Here is a 19743-nt window from a genome sequence, read left to right on the forward strand (position 1 = left end):
GAATTCTTTTTACGTTTCTACCCCTCGCAAGTCGTCTGTTTAGACGACTTGAAAATAAGTCGTCCAGACGACTTAACTTAAAGTCGTCTGGACAGTTAGTCTTAAACATAATTTAAAAATTTTGTAAAAAATATTTTGATAAGTGAAAAATGGGAATTATGTAATTAACATATGTCTTAGGAGGTATAAATTAAGATATAACAAATTTCAATTGTTTTCAGCATAGATGAGTGAAAGTAGTGAGTCATGATATTCTTAAGTTTATGTTTCATCAACATATGTTGTAGTATTGTATGTGTTCTTAGGGTTAGATTTTGGAAAGCATTAAAACCGTTTTTGAAAATTTTTAAAATTACTTATGCGTGTTCATTTCTGTGTATAGTAAACACTATTTAAGTATAATTTGATTTTATAACGTGGTTAGTTAGTTAATCTAGTCATTTTAGTTTAGGGGTTCATTTTAGGGTCTAGGACGACTTAATATTTTGTCGTCTGAAAACAGACGACTAAATATTAAGTCGTCTGTTGTACATTATCAGCCAGAATAAGTCGTCTAAACCGGACCAAACCTTAAAGTTTACCAATGTAATTTTAAAGCTAACCGGATTATTTACCCAATATATAAGGTGATTTTTTTTTTTTGTTTCATTTTTCGCGATATTCAGAAACCCTAACAGTTCTCTCTCAAAGGCGATTTCGAATTCCCACGATTTCCGAACAAACCATCGTTCTCAACATCGGCTATCTATCTCACTTCATTCTCACCGTTGTCGCCGCAGCTTCTTCTAACCCTAGCGCCGCCGATTCCTCTAAACCCTAGCGCCGCCGATTCCTCTAAACCCTAGCGCCGCCGCTTCCACTATTTCCGAACAAACCGTCGCCCTCGCCACCGTGGTCACCAACGTTCTAAACACTAGCGCCGCCGCTTCTTCTAAACCCTAGCGCCGCCGCTTCTTCTCTGTAAACCTTAGCGCCGTTTCTCTGTAAACCCTAACGCCGCTAAGTCATCAATCTCGAGGAAAAGATGAACATAAAACGTTGTCTCTATCAATTTACTCATTCTCACCGTTTCACGTTTATTTTTTCAGATCTATAACCGCAATGACGAGTACTCCAACTCCTTCTGCGACTGGAAGACTTGTAAGTAATTTAAGTCGTCTGGAAAGTCTTCCAACTGGACGACTTAGTAGATGACTTAAATATAAGTCGTCCATTTGGAAGACTTTCCAGACGACTTAATTATAAGTCGTCTACTAAGTCGTCTGGACTTATATCGTTGTCTTTGATTATTTTGCAGACAAAAAGGATGGATATTCCAGAACTCCCCCGTAGGTTATACACATCAGGGGAAGAACCAGAAGCCCACAATAGCATTTCGTATCATACGGATAACAGCAAGTTGCATACTGCTCTTAGGAAAGCTCTTACTGATGACGAATTTGAAGAGCTCAAGGAGTCGAGTTTGGGAGTGGGAGCCTATAATCCATTTCCGCCAGTAAACAAAGATCGGTTGAAGGAACTCGCTGATTGGTTGAAAACTGATCCGTAAGTGATTGCTTTACCCATAATAGCTTGATTTAGTCGTCCAAAACTGATTGCTTTTTTTGTTTGCAGCCATTATTTAACTAAGACCGAGGACAAACCACGTACATCACCAACAAGGTGGTACCACTTCCTCCGGACAGCCAGAGGATGGCTGGAAGACTGCGTAAGTCTTCTGCTCACGATTTAAGTCGTCTACAAAGTCGTCCAAGTAGACTACTTTCCAGACGACTTATTATAAGTCGTCTGGAAAGTCGTCTACTTGGACGACCACGTAGACGACTTATATTTAAGTCGTCTGGTAACTTCTAACTTGTTATATTTAATATGCAGCATATAGATGCTTGGATTAATGTGCTAAGGCAGAGGTATCAGGAGAACCCACAAGCTTTCAGGAGCGAGCGAATGTGCTTCCTGGATCACAACTTTTCCCAGTCTTGGAGAGAGCAGTATCACCTCTTCAAAACATCGGAACCTGATCACAAAGGTTTAGGAAGAGTTCTACCTGGTGGGGCGTCGTATTTTTATGACGGATCAATACCTTCATTTTGCCAATCAAACAAGAAGTGGGGGGAGGACATTGACGATATCTATGCGCCAGTGAACTTGGACGACAAGCATTGGGTTGCTATTTGGATATCGATCCCTAAGAGGCACATAGTCGTCTGGGACAGCATACCTTCATCTACTGTACCAGACGCATGGGATGCGATAATGGAGCCTTTTCTCCAGATGGTCCCTTATCTGCTTGTTGAGTGCGCAGCCACCGACGAAATACGGGTCAAATACGGGTTGGAGCCATACACATATGAGAGACCGCTGAAAGGTGTACCCACGGCCAACAATGGTGATTGTGGCGTGTACACTGTAAAGTACATTGAATGTCATGCTCTCGGTGTCTCCTTTGACCCTAAAGACTTTGCTAGGTGCAACGCAAAGAAAATGAGGGATAATATGGCGGTGGATATATGGAAGGAGCTTGTTGATCAGCATCTAAAAGAAAATGTGGATGGTGATAGGTTCGTGGGCTTGTATGATTAGATTAGTGTTTGTATTTGAACTTGTCTTTGTATTTGAATATATAAGTTGAACTTGTAAATATATAAGTTGTAAATATATAAGTTGTCTGGAAGATTAGTGTTTGTATTTGAACTTGTAAATATATAAGTTGTCTGGAAGAAATAAGTCGTCTGGAAGGTTTTCCAACTGGACGACTTACAAATAAGTCGTCTAGAAGGTTTGGACGACTTATTATAAGTCGTCTGGAAGGTTTTCCAACTGGACGACTTACAAATAAGTCGTCTAGAAGGTTTGGACGACTTGAAGGGATAGTAGAAGGTAGTCTAAAAATAAAATACACTTGAAGGGATAGTAGAAGGTCGTCTAAAAATAAAATATCAGCATCCTCCTCCCCATTTTCCTCCTCCCCATCTTCTTCCCATTCACCAGCTTCATCATTATCACCAACATCTTCTTCCCATTCACCAGCTTCATCATTATCACCAACATCTTTTTCCCATTCACCAGCTTCATCAATATCCCTTTTCTCGCAGACGACTTAGCATTAAGTCGTCCAGAAGACTTAAAGGTAAGTCGTCTAAAGAGGTCACTTTTGCAATTGAAAATTAAAAGGGACGACTTAATTCTAAGTCGTCCGGCTTTGTTTGTTAAAAAAAAAACTTCAGACGACTTATATATAAGTCGTCTACGAGAAACGGGCTAGTTTTGCATTTGACCGAATCGTGTCAGATCTTTGACTATTTCTGGACGACTTATAATTCAGTCGTCTCTGGGAAAGTTAAAATTTCAATATTTTATGAAAACTTGACGACTTACACGTAAGTCGTCCTAGGTTAGTTTTGTAATTGAAAAATAAAACTTGAAATTTAACTTTCTCCAGACGACTTAGATGAAAGTCGTCCAGCTAAACGACTTAATTTAAGGTCGTCCGGGATAAGCAAGGTTTGACCAGAAAATTGGGAAAAATTCTGGACGACTTTGCTTTCCCCGGACGACTTTAAATTAAGTCTTCTGGAGGGACGACTTTATATTAAGTCGTCTGGTTAAAGTTAAATTATGAAGTTTTATTTTTCAATTACAAAACTAACCTAGGACGACTTACACGTAAGTCGTCAAGTTTTCATAAAATATTGAAATTTTAACTTTCCCAGAGACGACTGAATTATAAGTCGTCCAGAAATAGTCAAAGATCTGACACGATTCGGTCAAATGCAAAACTAGCCCGTTTCTCGTAGACGACGTATATATAAGTCGTCTGAAGTGTTTTTTTTAACAAACAAAGCTGGACGACTTAATTTAAGTCGTCCGTTTGACCAGAAGACTCATCAGTAAGTCTTCTACATACAGATGACTTACTAGTAAGTCTTCTACGCGAACAGATCTTGAAAAAAAATTCAAATTCGTACCTTAAACTAGGTGAGATGACTTCGTTTGCACACAGGGTCTTCTCCAACCACCCAGAACCTCAAACGAAAGCAACCGTAAGTCAAAACGAAAGAAATATGGCTCTGCAACCATAGCCCATATTTTGAATCAAAAGCTTGAGTTTTTTGGATGAATATAGAGAGAAAGTGAAAGAAATGTTGTTTTTAGTTCATAACAATTGAAACAGAGAGAGTGTAAAGAGATTTACGTGCATTAAAGGGCATTAAAAGCTCCAAACAGTTCGTACAAGGTTGTTGCCACTATTCATTGCAGTGGCAGTATTGTAAATACTTGAAGAAGATGAGGTTGAGACAGTAAAGAAGCCATTTTCGAAAAAAAAAAAAAAAAAATGTTAATGGCATTTTCGTAGATAAAGTGCAGGTGTGGGGTTAAAATCTAAAAAAAAAAAGGAGTCAAAAGAAAAGGTTAGTTTTCTGTTTGACTCCAAGTTTTGAGTCACTTTTGCAAAAAGCCCTTAAAAAGTCTTGAGATGAGAAACGTGGAAGTGAGTTGGACAGAATGAATCAAAATCCTTTACGATATTTCACCACAATAAAACTAACATTACGATCAGGGGAAAAAGAGAGAAAAATATATTGTTTGTCATTGTATGGATATGACCATCTTTATTCTTTACGAGTCAATGCGATCTACGACTGTAACATAAAGTTTACCTAATGCCATATTTATAACACAAGGATCCTATTGATTCTTAGAATACTTAAGAGACTTTATCTTCGTGAGATTGTTGAGAATATAACTCTATCAGAGAACAAGGTAAAAGAGATAACTTTCACTCTGAATATTTTATTAGACGTCATAAGCAGCTTATAATAATACATCACGAACTTCTTAAATAAAACAAACCCTAAACCATAATCTAATTAAAACGTAAAAGCCCAAAACAACATAAAACCCATAATAATTATTAACCCACGTGAACCCCAAAGCAACAAAATTGGAGAGGTTACTGATTGTTAAGATGCTGCATCAGTCGATATGATTAGTCGCTGAAATCACACAACAAGGAAACGAATAACAAATTGTGACATACGATCTTATGTTGCTGTCGCAGATCATAACTACTATCAAACGAACATAGCTTACATATATGCAGATCACTATTTTTTTTAATATAAAGGTAGAATGTAAAGTTTTAAGATATGAACCAAAGTTTGATATCCAAATGATTTTGGTTTTTAATACACATCTACATAACGATACTAATACCAATCCTGAGACTCCTGAGACTTTGAGGATTATAGACAATTAAGTAAGAGTAAGTGTTGGGGGTGGATTTACATCTTCCCTCAAGGTCCATTAGACAATGAGCTATGCCCATTTTACTATGAAGCCCTAGCTTCTTCCTTGTATAAATAAAGAGACACATCTCTTTAGCAAGGGATCTTCTTCTTCCCATTTTAAATATTAAACACTTCATACAAAGAGCTTATTGATTCTTAGATTTATTTACACTTGTAATCATACATGTAATATAATCTTTAATCAATAAATTTTTTTTGATGTTTATTTTCCATTTGATTTCTATGTTGATTTTTCTTTAGCCTCAAGAATCTAAGAAATCTATTTCTTAAATTCTTCATTGTATGAATCCGACAAACACACAATTTTCGGTTCAAACAGTTGGCGCTAGAGAGAGGGGGCAAAGAGAACAATCTTCATAGCATATCAAACTTGGAAAAACCTAGATCTTGGGTTAAAAAAAAAAAAAAAAAAAAGGCAATCAAGAATCAAGATCGACTCTTTCATCTTCCATTTTCAAAGAGTTTCGTCGAACACTTGGCGTGCACTAGAGTTATCGATTGTTGCTGAGTGAAACTTGAAGGGAGATCCGAATCTGGGTTATGCTTTCGAACCCAAGCTTCCTTACAAGAGCATGGATCTGTTGGCCGACAAAGGAGAGAGCTTTATGAGCTGACAAAGCATGAAGCAACAAGGAGCCAGTATCTCCCCAAGCTTTATAGAGAAGCATATCTGGTGCTAGCTAAGCTCATTGCTTTTTTTGATTTGGGTCTGTTCAAGACAGATCAAGCAAGCATTACGTTGTGTTCCGTCATGGATGAAGCTTCTCCTGCAGTAGCTGTAGCATTCAGACGAAGCTCTCGGAACGGTGACGTCGTCGTTCTCCAGCGGAGGTTGTGGGTTGGTTCTTCTTACCAACTCGCTTAACCTTCTACTATGAAGTATCAGAGAGTACAAGACAAAGGAGGAGGAGGAAGGGAAGCCCTGCTATCTGTTTCAATTAGAGGAGACAAGCACGGAAGATGACTCAACGATCTCGGCAAAGGCTGTAACCGGCTCAATCTTCTTAAGAAAAAAAAAGTAACAACGTCTCTGAGCTCCATCAAGACAAGGAGCCCAAGCTTGACTCCACAGATAAAGCTCTGATCTTTTCTTGTAATTGAGCTCTTTGACTTCAAGCTTCTCGTCACATGAAGGTTCTTGTCACGTCTCAAAGGTTCATCTCCAGCAACTAGCTCCCGACTTGAGTTCTGACGACAAGAGGAAACAGCACATGAGACATGAGCTTATCTTCATATCACCTCTCCAAGAAGCCGCAACTTGTGGCTTCCAGCAACCTGGCAATCATCTCGGAGAAATGATCTCGACGAAGCTCACGAGCTTGATCTCGGCACGAGCTCGTCACTTCTGTTTCCTCTTGCTCGTAAAGATTGCAACGACATGATCTCGGACCGAAAGTCTCAGTCTTGGCGTTACTGCTTGTCTGGTCAGATGAGCAACCATTCGATCTACCTTGAGAAACACATGATCTTTGCTGCACTGTTGGATCGAGTTCTTGAGATCCCGAGCTCTAGATTTGATTACGAGAACGACAGAGTGACAGATATAGATCGGATTAACACTTGCTTGGGAAGAAGTGTTGTTGTTTCTTTCGATCAGTGCAAGGAGATGGATAAGAAGAAGAAAAGAGGGATCTTGAGTCAATCACCTCATCAACATGAAGCCTCTTCTGTTTCTCTCCTTATCCAACAACAGCTTTGTGGATTTGTCAGAAGCTATGAAGTTTCTGTTCTGATTCTGTCAGTAGCTTCAACAACAGCTTCTGTTTCACATCTGCTAAGTTATGCTCCAAGTTCGAGACCAGATCACGGCAATGACCACCTAAACCTACAAGGAAGCTTCCTCCTTTTCATCCCTAACGATCTTCCATGGCGATAGCTAACTCGTTTTGGCTGAGATGTCGAGCTCTGTTTTTAAAGATTTACTCCTACCAACTCGAGCTCCAACGTCAATGGACACAATCCGTGTTTCATCTTCACCACAACTCATTTTGAGAAGTGGAGATCGCAACATATCGATAGTCACGCTCCAGCTTGTTGCTGCGTCATGTGATGGTCCCATTCAGATTCACAAGGTTACTATGTGAGACAGCTCACTGCTTCAGTACAAAGTCGTTGGCATCTTGGCACCCGATCCGGGCAATCGCGCGATCACCTCAGTAACAACCGGGAACAAGAGCTCTAACGCTCTCGTTGATGCATCAAAGGAACGTTATCACTGCCTAGATGCTATTTGACTTCTTCACCCAAAGATAAGCTCTCTTATTGAATCATCGCATGCTTTAATCACTTTCGAAATTATGGCTTTGGTTTAAATTATTAAACGGCTCATGAGTATTAAGCAAAATAAGATTTGATGGTTTGCTTATCAATTACATAAGACTTGATTATCTCTTTTGGATAAACTCAATCTGATGATCATCATATTTTTTCTTTGTGAGCCAGAATCAATTGCGAGGCAGACATGTGACCGGCTCGGATTAATCTCTTGTCATTGCACCACAAATGACAAGCCCAGATTATGATTCTCACGAAGATTTTACCACAAGCGGCACAAGCCAGAACGTTTCTCAACGTCATCATAGCCTGACAAGCATACACGCCAACAACTTGCTCGACACACACGATCTCAACACGAGACTTCGGGGCGGCAATAGTTCGGTAAACATGCATTTTAGGCACGAGTTTAAATTGAACTTGCTTTTTATTAGGCACGAGTTTGTGGTTGACTCGCTTATTGTTAGACACGAGTTTACAAAAACTCGTCTTTGGCTAGGCATGAGTTTACAGAAGCTCTCCTTCCACTAGGCACGAGCTCTCAGTAAACTCGCCTCTGCCTTAGCATGAGTCAAGTAAACTCGTCTTTCGCTAAGCACGAGTTTAAAGCAAACTCGCTTCTTACTAGGCACAAGTTCGAAATAAACTCGCCTAAACCGTCATAGGCATGAATGTGTCTAGTTCATTGTCTAATAAACCCTATTCGTAAACTTCGCAGAGATCGATTCCATCTCACTCAACGAACTTGGGGGGACTTACTGTTGGGGGTGGATTTACATCTTCCCTCAAGGCCCATTAGACAATGAGCTATGCCCATTTTACTATGAAGCCCTAGCTTCTTCCTTGTATAAATAAAGAGACACATCTCTTTAGCAAGGGATCTTCTTCTTCCCATTTTAAATATTAAACACTTCATACAAAGAGCTTATTGATTCTTAGATTTATTTACACTTGTAATCATACATGTAATATAATCTTTAATCAATAAATTCTTTTTGATGTTCATTTTCCATTTGATTTCTATGTTGATTTTTCTTTAGCCTCAAGAATCTAAGAAATCTATTTCTTAAATTCTTCATTGTATGAATCCGACAAACACACAATTTTCGGTTCAAACAGTAAGCAGTTTGAGACTGTAGAAAAATCTGTTATATTTGAGTTTTGGTGGTTGAAGCCTATTAGTGTAAGGGTTTAGAAAAACAATATATAAACTAACCTAATTTCTTGTCTCCTAAGATCATGCATGTCTATTGGTCAGAACCCATCAAGGGTTCTAATTATTAGTTTAATTATTAATTGTGTACTTTATAAATTTTTTTCTTTCTTAAATTGAATTATTAAATTCAAATTTTACAAAACTTATAAATTATTGGATTTCATAAAAGGAAAGAACAAAATATTATTGTTAAAGTAATTATTTTACATAAATTTGAAAATTCAAAGATGCTGTGATGATAAATTTGGCATTAATAAAACCATACTCAATTTCAATTTCAAACGCCATTTGACAAAATATTATCTTTCAATATAATTTCAGAACGTCTAATGATCAAGAACTACTACAAGCTAATGCTCAAACAACATAACCATAGTCGAGTTGAAAATGACTCCAACATAATCATACATTCAAAGAAGATGGTACCTTTGTTCAGATACTGAACCAGGAGCTTGTGTCGCATAATCATGGCACCGATACAAATTTTGCTATCTTTACTACCAGCATAGAAAAAACTCCCACCAGGTCCAACGCAAGTGCATTGATGGCTGCAGGAAAGATGATGTTTCTCAACAGTTTCCCCTTGGACAGGCTCCAAACCTAACCAAAGGCCATGAAATTTAAAAATCGCTTAACTTTCATCGCAAGTTAAAAAAATGCATACAGATTACTACCAGTCACAGCCACAAAGCATGATGTTTCCCCAAATGCAGAGTATACCGTTGCCTGTCTTCCAGGGTCCTGCAACAATGGGTTACTATCATCAAGCTCCAGTGTCTTGGTCTGCAGCTCCAGCCAACGGATTGATGCTACGTATACGCAGTTCCTCTTGCATACAGTCTGAATGGAGAGTCCCCATTATACGTGCAGTATGGGACCCATTGAACCATTCAGCAACCCCTTTCTTCCACTCCGGGCCAGCTCCACTTTTTTATCCGTTTGCTGAAATCAACACAATGAACACTGTGGACCAAGTTCAAACTCTTGAGCCATCAGAACACAATTATTTAAAGGAAGCAGCAGATGAAAGGAAACTAAACTTTACATATTAAGACCATAAAAACAAAATAAGAATCAGGCACAAGCAAGTATTGACATCCACATGGAACCAAAACTAAAGGAAAGGAATATAAAACTAGATAACATAAGTAAGAGACAACTTCCCCAATCATTAGTCTCTCAACTCATATGATTCTAGTACTCAACTACCAGACCCTAGATCCAAACTAACTCGAGAAAAGCTTAGATCTTTCTTTGTTTATGTGTGCAATGAACCTCCTTAACTTCTAAGATTGGAGTTCTATCTTTTGAATGCAGTCAAAGCCTAAATCTGGTTCTTCTCTGTTACTATGAAAAACTACAGAACAATGGAATGTAATCAAACCACTTAAAGCTACCTCTCTTCTCTACCAGAACATTAGAGAAGCATCAAAGAACTCGGCTTTACGAATAGCTTAGTTGCTTACATGGCACTTCATACCCAGAATGGATATAACAAAAGAAGGAAACTCAGAATCATCAGCTCAAGAGTGATTCAAAAACTGATTGATGAATTACAATGAATCAATACAGAGTTAGATGTATAGCAAAAGATTATTACTTTACCTCTTCTTCGTCCAAATCAAACATGACTCGAGAAACAGAGTCGAATCACATAACCCAAATCACACTCCCTGATTGCTCCACACATCGCCCTACTCCACCACGAAACAAAAACAGTAAGTAAAACAAGTCTATTAATGTAATTCTTGAGATTAAAAAACTGATAGTTAACTAAAATTAAACGGAAAAAAGGAGGAAGCTTTCAAAAACGGATCCATAAGCAACTATGCCAAACTCATTTTATTGATTATACTATCTATTGTAAAAAATATTTTCATCTTCTTCTTTCATCTCATCATCCAAACAAACTAAATAATCAAAGGGTCCTTCTACCTCTTGCTTTATAGATAACAAAAATAAAATTAATTTTTAATAATTATATGTTTTCAAATTTAAATTTTTTCAATTTTTTTATTTATTTGTTTTTTCAATTTTTTATTGAAATTCAAAAATACTTTTTCAAACTATTTTAAAAATTTATATTTTGAATATTTTGAATATTTTGAATATTTTAATATTTTTTAGACACAGTAATAATCATTAATATAATTACGTAAAATTACATATGATTTATATGCTCTGTGGAACTAATTCTAAATAATTTAAAACTCATAACAAGGAATATGAACATATGAAAATGTGTAATTATGTAGGAATATGAAAATAAAATGATATGTTCACCTAAATATGTTCATATTCCTTGTTATGAGTTTTTATTATTTAGAATTAGTTCCACAAAGTATATAAATCATATGTAATTAGCTTAATGATCGTTACTGTGTTTAAATAAAAACATTAAATTTTCAAAATATAATTTTTTAAAATAGTTTTAAAAAGTATATTTGAATTTCAATAAAAAAAAGTAAAAAAAATTGAAAAAAAATCGGTAAAAAGATAGAAAAAGTTCAAATTTGAAAACATATAATTCCAAACAATTTTTTTTTTTTATATTTGTTATCGATAAAGCAAAGGATAAAATGACCCTTTGATTATTTAGTTTGTTTGGACGATGAGAGTAAAGAAGAAGATGAAAATATTTTTTTTAAATATGCATTATAATAGAAAACAATAGAGAATACAATTAATAAATTGTCTTTGGCAGAGTAGCTAACGGATCCAATGTAACATTGGTCAGACCCAGGTTCGAGTGTCACTTACCTCTTTTTAAAAATTATGTTTTTATTAATTAATAATTATATAAAATATAGAAAGCCACATAATATTTTTGACGGACACGTAATCACTATATAACGGACAGTTCAGATTCTGTTACTTGACTAACAGAAAATTGGTCAATGTATGTAAAATCTGAATTTTGTTAGTTGATGTAAGAAATTTAAATATTTTATGTGTTGATGTATGTTTTAACACATGGTCTGAATGTATGTACTTGATCAGGACCGCAATATTCTGCTGATGTATGAATTGGCTGATTTTCCCATAACTGGCAAATGATAGTTGTTTGGTTGATACAAAGACAAGTTTGATTTTCCTAACATTATTTTTGTAAAAATGTAGAGATTAATATTTATATAATTTGTTAAAAACAAATTTAGGGATTACGCCAATGTTTCAATTGCACACACAATTTAATTTATAAGTGGTAAAAAGTTTGTTTGTTTTTAGATAATATTTAAGAGCTGGTTCTTAGTTTTTTTAGTTAAAAATTAAAAGACGATTTCTTATATTACGCTAAAAACATCTTTATTCCATGAAACCCATTTGGGGTTCTTATTTTTTTTTGTCTTATTTAAAAAAAAAATTAAAAAATAAACCAATTGCAGACCACCACATGTCAATGGGGACCTTCGAACAGTGCTATGAACCCACTTAAATCTGTGCTTTTTTTCTTAATATTTAAACGGATGAAATGCAATCCTTACACAAACTAAGCCGGTAAGGAACACACTCCTTCCAGAAAACAGGGTAAGGAACCCGCTTAAATCGGTGCTTATTTGGGGGCTAAGCAATGGTTTTTCTGTTTTTTTTTTTTTTGTGGAGCCTACACTAAAAATCCTTCTTCGACCCCTGCAATAAAGATGCCCTGAAAACCCCGCCCTGACCCATTAAGCGCTTTGATATAGGGACGGGTAATATTATTATTTATTTAGCTTAATGAAAAATGGGCCGTTAATGAGTCGAATAACGGTGTATACATCGGCCTAGTAAGTATCCACTAAGCTGAAGCCGTTTTAACTAAGGACTCTCACATTAAACGACATCGTTTGTTTTACTCTCCCCGTGCTTGGCTGTTGTTGTTCCGTTGATGGCGACGACGCAGGGGCAGCAGACGGCGATTGACTCGGCGGTTCTGGACGATATAATCCGACGGCTCACGGAGGTTCGGTTGGCTAGACCAGGGAAGCAAGTGCAGCTCTCGGAGGCTGAGATCAAAGAGCTGTGCACTACAGCTAGAGACATCTTTCTTCAGCAACCTAATTTGCTTGAGCTTGAAGCACCCATCAAAATCTGTGGTATGTTTTTATCGAAAGCCCAATTCGATTCATTGATTCCCCAATTGGATTCTGATGATTTTAGGGTTTATAGTGTTGGAAAGTGTGAAACTTTGTGCATATCTTTTATTGGGATAATGTTGTTCAGAGTATTGTGAAGATACTTTTTGTCATGGTTAAATCTTATGATTGAATGTTATGAAGACGATAAGATCTTATTGAGAAAGGCTTTGCCTTTTGTCGAGTGTCTATGCACATGTACACAGGTAGAAAGGAATGTTAGTTTGAGACCTAGTTTTTTTGTAGAGGTGTTCTGTGATGTGATAAGAGGATATATCGTTTTCTTGCGAGTTTGGTTGGTTCTGAATAGATGTGAGAGAACATGGAGGTTTCAGTAAGCAAGCAATGCAAGCATCTCTTTGTTGTTGCATGCTATTCTCCGTGGGAACTGTTGAATACATCGTTTTCTACTTTTGAGTTTAGTAACTATTGACACGTTCTATGGCTTCCCTTATGATCTTTGTGGTGAATGTCTCAAACCAGGTGACATACATGGACAATATAGTGATTTGCTGAGGCTGTTTGAGTACGGTGGCTTCCCTCCTAGCGCCAACTACCTCTTCCTTGGAGACTACGTGGACCGAGGCAAACAGAGTCTTGAAACCATATGTCTCTTACTAGCTTACAAGATCAAATACCCAGGGAACTTTTTTCTACTAAGGGGAAACCACGAGTGTGCTTCTATCAACCGGATATATGGATTTTACGATGAGTGTAAAAGGAGGTTCAATGTGAGGGTATGGAAGGTTTTCACAGACTGTTTCAACTGCCTTCCTGTTGCTGCGCTTATAGATGACAAAATATTGTGTATGCACGGTGGACTTTCCCCGGATCTCGACCATTTGGATGAGATTAGAAGCTTGCCACGTCCAACTATGATTCCTGACACTGGGCTCCTCTGTGATTTGCTCTGGTCTGATCCTGGGAAAGATGTTAAAGGATGGGGGATGAATGATAGAGGCGTTTCGTACACTTTTGGCCCGGATAAAGTCTCTGAGTTTCTAACGAAACATGATCTAGACCTTGTGTGTCGTGCCCATCAGGTGATGATTTTTGATCATGTCTCTCTCTCTCTTTGATTCTACTGCTTTTTTGATGTTAACATGGAGGTATAATGAATTTTGTTATGACAGGTGGTGGAAGATGGTTATGAGTTCTTTGCTGATAGACAGCTAGTGACGGTGTTTTCAGCTCCTAACTACTGTGGTGAATTTGATAATGCTGGTGCGATGATGAGCGTGGATGAGAACCTTATGTGCTCGTTTCAGATTTTGAAGCCTGCGGAGAAGAAGACCAAGTTCATGATGTCCACAAAGATTTGAATCGTTTCATTGAAGGTTAGTCACTAGTGTCTACTTAGCAACACCAAACAAGTGAATGAATGGATTCTTATGCAATGATTTGTTGATCTTCTTCTTTACAAGTCTAGGATTCTATGTTTAATTCCTTCTTATTGCAGATGGACGTGGTCTTGCTCAGAGAAATTGATTCAAACCGTTGGAGACTAGGCTTTAAAGTGTGTGCCTTAGTCTTTTATAATCCGTCTTCCCAACTTCATTTTCTGCATTTTTTGTTCCTTATCTTCTTTTAAGGGGTTTCCATGATGTTCATCTGCCTGTTGAAGGCACATAGTTCGTGTGTGTACATGCGTGTGGTGGTCTCTTGGATTGGATTTTAGGACACCAAATGAAATGGTGATTATAACAAAAAAAAAAGTTTAGTGAGCTGAGCTTTTGTCTCTCAAATGGTATGTCAAAGTGGAAGAGCATAAAGCATATGGGTTCTTCAAATAATCAAAATCAAATTAGCATTTGAATTACAGAAAATAATAAATATCTCTTGGTCATGTGAATAACATAAGAATGCGAGCTAAATTGAGATTAACCAAGAAACGTCCACTCGTCTTTTGCATGATCATGTGAAAGTGGGAGGAGCTAAAGCATATGTATGTAACATCAAAATAAAATACAAAAGAACCAAGTCTCACTCTTGGTCAAAAAAATTTCATCCACTCTTGGTCATTTTTGAAGTGCGCACTAGAAATGGAATAGAATATTATTATTTAATATTCGCCTATACTAACCAATTTCATGATATTGTTTGGTTCAAAAAGTTTGTAATGCGCTGCTTAATATAATTATGTTTTTGTTTTCAGTTCTATATCGGATGCAAGAAGAATAGCGGAACCAGATGAATAAACGAGAGTAAACTACCAAAACAATTTAACGTAATTTACAAGCAATGCATGGAAGCATGATTATAATGGTCTAGGGCGGTTTTACTGTTATTATCTGACCAAATTGGGGTTTCATATATAGAAATGACATAATAGACGGTTTACTCAACAGTCAGCCTATGAAACCTCTTCATCTGACTGGACATGGGCCTCCTGGTGACAAAAATGCAGCTAACGTCGTTATAATCGGAGATTCTTTTAAATTGATTGATAAGTTTTTGCACCACAAAATCAGCTTCTTCTTCGCTCCCAACCTCTTTCATGAACTTTACTATAAATAGAGGCATCAAGCATTAACGTGGACAATAAAAAAAAATTGAAACTATAAAGGGGGTCAATAAGCATCAATCATACAACCCATTTAACTCCTTTTCTAAGCATATCATGTGTCTGTATAATGCTGCGCCACCCATAGCTGGACGTGGAGTAACTCCTGGCCTCTGAGAAATCTGTATGACGATAATACTTGGCCTTGAAGACTCTAGCTAGCAGTGACCGAGGGTACTTCAACAGACACCATCCTTGTTCAGCTATGAAGTCCTCCAAGTCTCTTATCCCTAATCCTCCTTTTTTTTATTATCTCGTAATTTTCCTCCAGCTTATCCATGCAATCTTGTTTTTATCTTTAAAGGAGGACCACCACCAAAACCTTCTCATATAAGTTGTAATCTCTCTGATTAGTCCTTTTAGGAACATGTAACAAGACATTGCATAAGTGAGTAACGCAGTATCCATCTGCACCAAGTATCACTACAGCCCATATGTCTCATTACTGAATCAAGAAATTCCCACTCAACCTTATCAACGCTTTGGATAAGTCTAATTTAATTGCTATAACTTGTTTTAAGGTTCTTGGTATGTAAATAATGCATCAGCTCATGGCCAATTAAGACACTGTTTGTGATTAAACGCCTTGGCATAAAAGCTGTTTGATTCTCCGAAATTTATAATTCTATATAACCAGGGTTTGTGCCTCTCTGCTAAAACTTTAGAAATTATCCTGTAAGCAACATTTGAGAGACTAATTGGTCTATAAACTTTTAGTGTGGAAGGGGGATCAGTTTTGGGGATGAGGCAAATGTGGGTATGGTTTATCTTGGAGTGTAAATGATTATGTTGAAAAAATAGTTTAACATGAGAGAACACACCTTGCTTGATGACATCCCAATGATGTCTGAGAAAGCATGCGTTCATGCCGTCAGGTCCAGGAATTTATCCGGGTTTATAGCAAAAAGCTGCCTCTTCAATCTCTTGCTCTGTTACTTCTCTTTGGTTAGTTGTTTATTGATCTCTTCGCTAATTACTCTGGGTATTCCTTGAATCAGATCAGTAGGAATATCGCAGGCTTCGGTGGCATAAATCTTTTGGAAATATGCTTTAATCTCAGATTGAATATCACCTGGATCCGTGTATATGCATCCTTCATCATTTGCCAAGTGAATAATCCTATTATAGCTTTTTCTTTGCATTTGTCTTTGAGTGAAAGAATTTGTTGTTCCTGTCCCATGCTTGCAGCCACTGTATTCTGCTCTTGGTTCTCCAGTACTCTTCTTCCATCCTATATTGCAGGTTTAGCTCCGCTTTTAACATCTTAAGAGTATTGATATAAACATAGAACCAGACTTGAGAACCAGACTTGAGAACCAAACTTGAGAAGCAGCCTTGCAAGTTCAAACTCGTCCAAGATGTGTTCAAAGGTCAACCAGACCGTCGGCAAGATCAGAGACAAGTTGGAATTCTGAATTAGTTAAAGCCACATGATCTATTTAGAGGATAGTGGAAGAAAGAGCTGTTGAGGTGTTGTCCCTTTCAGCTCATCTTGCAGCACCATTCTTTATTTTTTCTCTCTTTGTTTGTATCACATCTCTGGGCCTTTAAGTATTGTAACATTGTGAACTAAATGAATTAAGGAAACAGAAAATCCTTCTTTTACTCTTTCTCTCTTACTCTTGAGTTACTCTCTCTCTATCTCTTGTTCTTGAGCATTATATCTCTTGTTCTTCATTTTCTTACATGGTATTAGAGCCTTAAGCTCCTGATTACCTCAATTACTTCCGCAAGCTTACTCTATTCCTCTCTGTCTCTTGATTCTCTGGTTTTATTTCACAATTTCCTCTACAGATTTTTTTTATCCAGTGAATAGTAAATTTGAGTTCTTGAGTGTTCTTGAGTATCTTCTTCAAATTTCTTGGTTGTGCTCACTCTGTTCTGCCTCTAATCTTATTTCTTGAGAGTTTATCTTGTTTCTAAGCTTGAGATCTCTCAGTTCCAGAACTAATTTCTCTCAAATCCAGTCTTAAAATTTCAAAATATTTTTGGCACCAGATTGAGAAAAATGGAGCAGTACATGGCAATTCACATTCCAGTCACACTCAAGGGACCATGAAACTATATTACCTGGTCTAGGATGGCCAGGAAAGCCCTTGGAGATAGAGGTCTTTTGGAGCATGTCACTTCAAGTTCAGCTCCAAAGCAAATCACCCAAGGAGAAGATGGCAAGGAGGTTGTAGTGGTAGATGAAGGTAAATGGGTTCAGGAAGATCTCATGGTGCTGTCTACCTTGCAAAGCTCTCTTGATGGTCCTCTTATGGACTCTTACTCACACTGTACCACCACAAAACAGTTGTGGGATACTTTGCACAAGGTGAATGGCAATACTTCAAATCTCACCAGAATCTTTGAAGTGAAGAGAGCCATCAACAACTTACATCAAGAAGAAGGAGACTTCACCAAGCACCTTGGGAAGTATAGTCAGCTGTGGTCTGAGCTGGAGATGCTAAGGCCAAGCACCAATGACCTTGACACACTTGAAGCCAGGCGTGAGCAAGACAAGACCTTTGGATTGCTTCTCACACTCAGCCCAAGCTTCAATGATGTGGTGAAACATATATTGAGAGACAAGGAACTTCCATGCTATGATGAAGTGTGTGCTCAACTTCAAAAGGAGATAGGCTCAGATGGTCTCTTTGGAGGTGGAAAAAGAGGTCTTTCTATGGCACACAAGGCTGAGAATATGGAAAGTGTATCAGCTAACAAAGCTTACTTCAAGCCAAGGGGAGAAAGAGACAAAACAGTGACTTGTGAACATTGCAAGAAGCAAGGACACTCCAAAACCAACTGTTGGATCCTCCATCCTCATCTCAGGCCAGCCTCAGCCAACAAATACAACCAGGCCAGAGCCCATGAAGCAAGAGCTCAAGAGCATCCAACACCAAACTACATGCACATGAGAGATGATGGGAGAGCCTTGGTCTCTACAACCCACACTGGTGCCTCCACTTCTCACGCCATGCCTAAGCCTTCTCATGAGGATGCATTCATCAGGAAGTCAGACATTAAGGCCTTGATCAAGGCTCTCAATGCAAATTCTGGTAACCAAAGTATTAATGCTTTAAATTCTATTCACAATGAATCACACACTGCTAGGCCAATGATCATTAATTCATGAGCTTCTCATCACATGATTAGGGATGCTAGACTGATTAGTGATATTAAACCAGCTCTGGGAAGTGTTGCGATTGAAAATGGTGATAGAATTCCAATTAAAGGAATTGGAAATCTGAATCTGTTTGATAAAGAATCTCAAGCTTTGTATATGCATACCTTTACCTCTAATCTTTTATCTGTGAACAGAGCCACTAATGATTTAAATTGCAATATTATTTTTAGACCTAATGATGTGTGCTTTCAGGATATTGAAACAAGTAAGATGCTAGGCAAAGGTGTGAGCAAGGGAGAGCTGTATTTCCTTGAAGATACCAAGCTTAGATCATAATCTACTTATGCATTTAATTCTGCTTCTGTTTTAGCTAATGATGTGTTATGGCATGCTAGATTAGGCCACCCTCATCTTCATGCTTTGCAACTGATGTTACCTAATCTATCTCTTAAAAATGAAACTTGTGAGACTTGTATTCTTGGTAAACATCATAAATCTGTTTTTCCTTCATCTATGACTATTTATGAGAATTGTTTTGATCTAGTTCACTCTGATGTTTGGACTGCACCTTGTGTTTCTAGAGAAAACCATAAATATTTTGTGACATTCGTAGATGAGAAATCAAAATATACTTGGCTCACATTGATTCAAAGTAAAGATAGAGTTTTAGAAGCTTTTATTAACTTCCAAAACTATGTAACTAACCATTTCAATTCCAAGATCAAAATTTTTAGGTCTGATAATGGGGGAGAATACACTAGCAATGCTTTCAAACAACACTTAGCAAAACATGGAATTATTCACCAGACAAGCTGTCCATACACACCACAACAAAATGGAATGGCTGAAAGGAAAAATCGTCATCTTATGGAGGTTGCAAGAAGCATGGTTCACACCAATGTTCCGAAAAGATTTTGGGGATATGCTGTGGTTTCTGCATGTTATCTCATCAATAGAATCCCAACCAGAGTCCTCAAAGATGTCTCTCCATTTCAGGTATTAAACAAAACTAAGCCTCCTATTAATCACTTGCGTGTGTTTGGGTGTGTGTGCTATGTGTTGCTACCAGGTGAGCAAAGGACCAAGCTTGATCCCAAGAGTATCAAAGCTATGTTCAGAGGATACTCTTACACACAGAAAGGATACAAGTG

The 19743-nt window shown here is 37.5% G+C and overlaps 1 protein-coding gene and 1 long non-coding RNA gene across 3 annotated transcripts; one reads left to right on the forward strand and one right to left on the reverse strand.

Annotated features, from left to right (window-relative positions):
- Nucleotides 1-4758: 4758 nt before the first annotated feature.
- Nucleotides 4759-10718, reverse strand: LOC106420609. Of its 2 annotated transcripts, XR_007321280.1 has the most exons (4): nt 10408-10718; nt 9477-9765; nt 9229-9402; nt 4759-4997 (listed from the first exon to the last, which is right to left on the reverse strand). It is a non-coding gene; the product is annotated as an uncharacterized LOC106420609 (long non-coding RNA). The 2 variants fall into 2 exon arrangements; XR_001284019.3 differs by lacking the exon at nt 4759-4997 and having other exon boundaries at nt 9053-9402; nt 10408-10716.
- A 1899-nt stretch (nt 10719-12617) lies between these two features.
- LOC106420559 (serine/threonine-protein phosphatase PP1 isozyme 4) lies at nt 12618-14641 on the forward strand. Its single transcript, XM_013861412.3, has 4 exons — nt 12618-12878; nt 13401-13960; nt 14051-14254; nt 14377-14641. The coding sequence occupies exons 1-3, from the start codon at nt 12671-12673 to the stop codon at nt 14237-14239; spliced, it is 957 nt and encodes a 318-aa protein (XP_013716866.1). The 5' UTR covers nt 12618-12670; the 3' UTR covers nt 14240-14254; nt 14377-14641.
- Nucleotides 14642-19743: the final 5102 nt, after the last annotated feature.

The sequence above is a fragment of the Brassica napus genome, chromosome C3 (assembly GCF_020379485.1).
Source record: "Brassica napus cultivar Da-Ae chromosome C3, Da-Ae, whole genome shotgun sequence".
Taxonomy (NCBI): domain Eukaryota; kingdom Viridiplantae; phylum Streptophyta; class Magnoliopsida; order Brassicales; family Brassicaceae; genus Brassica; species Brassica napus.

What these genes read in the sequence shown, in the direction of transcription:
- LOC106420559 (XM_013861412.3), top strand. Translation starts at nt 12,671, where the DNA reads ATGGCGACGACGCAGGGGCAGCAGACGGCGATTGACTCGGCGGTTCTG. An exon ending in AGCACCCATCAAAATCTGTG is followed by an intron (nt 12,879 to 13,400) that starts GTATGTTTTTAT and finishes GTCTCAAACCAG; the next exon opens with GTGACATACATGGACAATAT. An exon ending in TTGTGTGTCGTGCCCATCAG is followed by an intron (nt 13,961 to 14,050) that starts GTGATGATTTTT and finishes TTGTTATGACAG; the next exon opens with GTGGTGGAAGATGGTTATGA.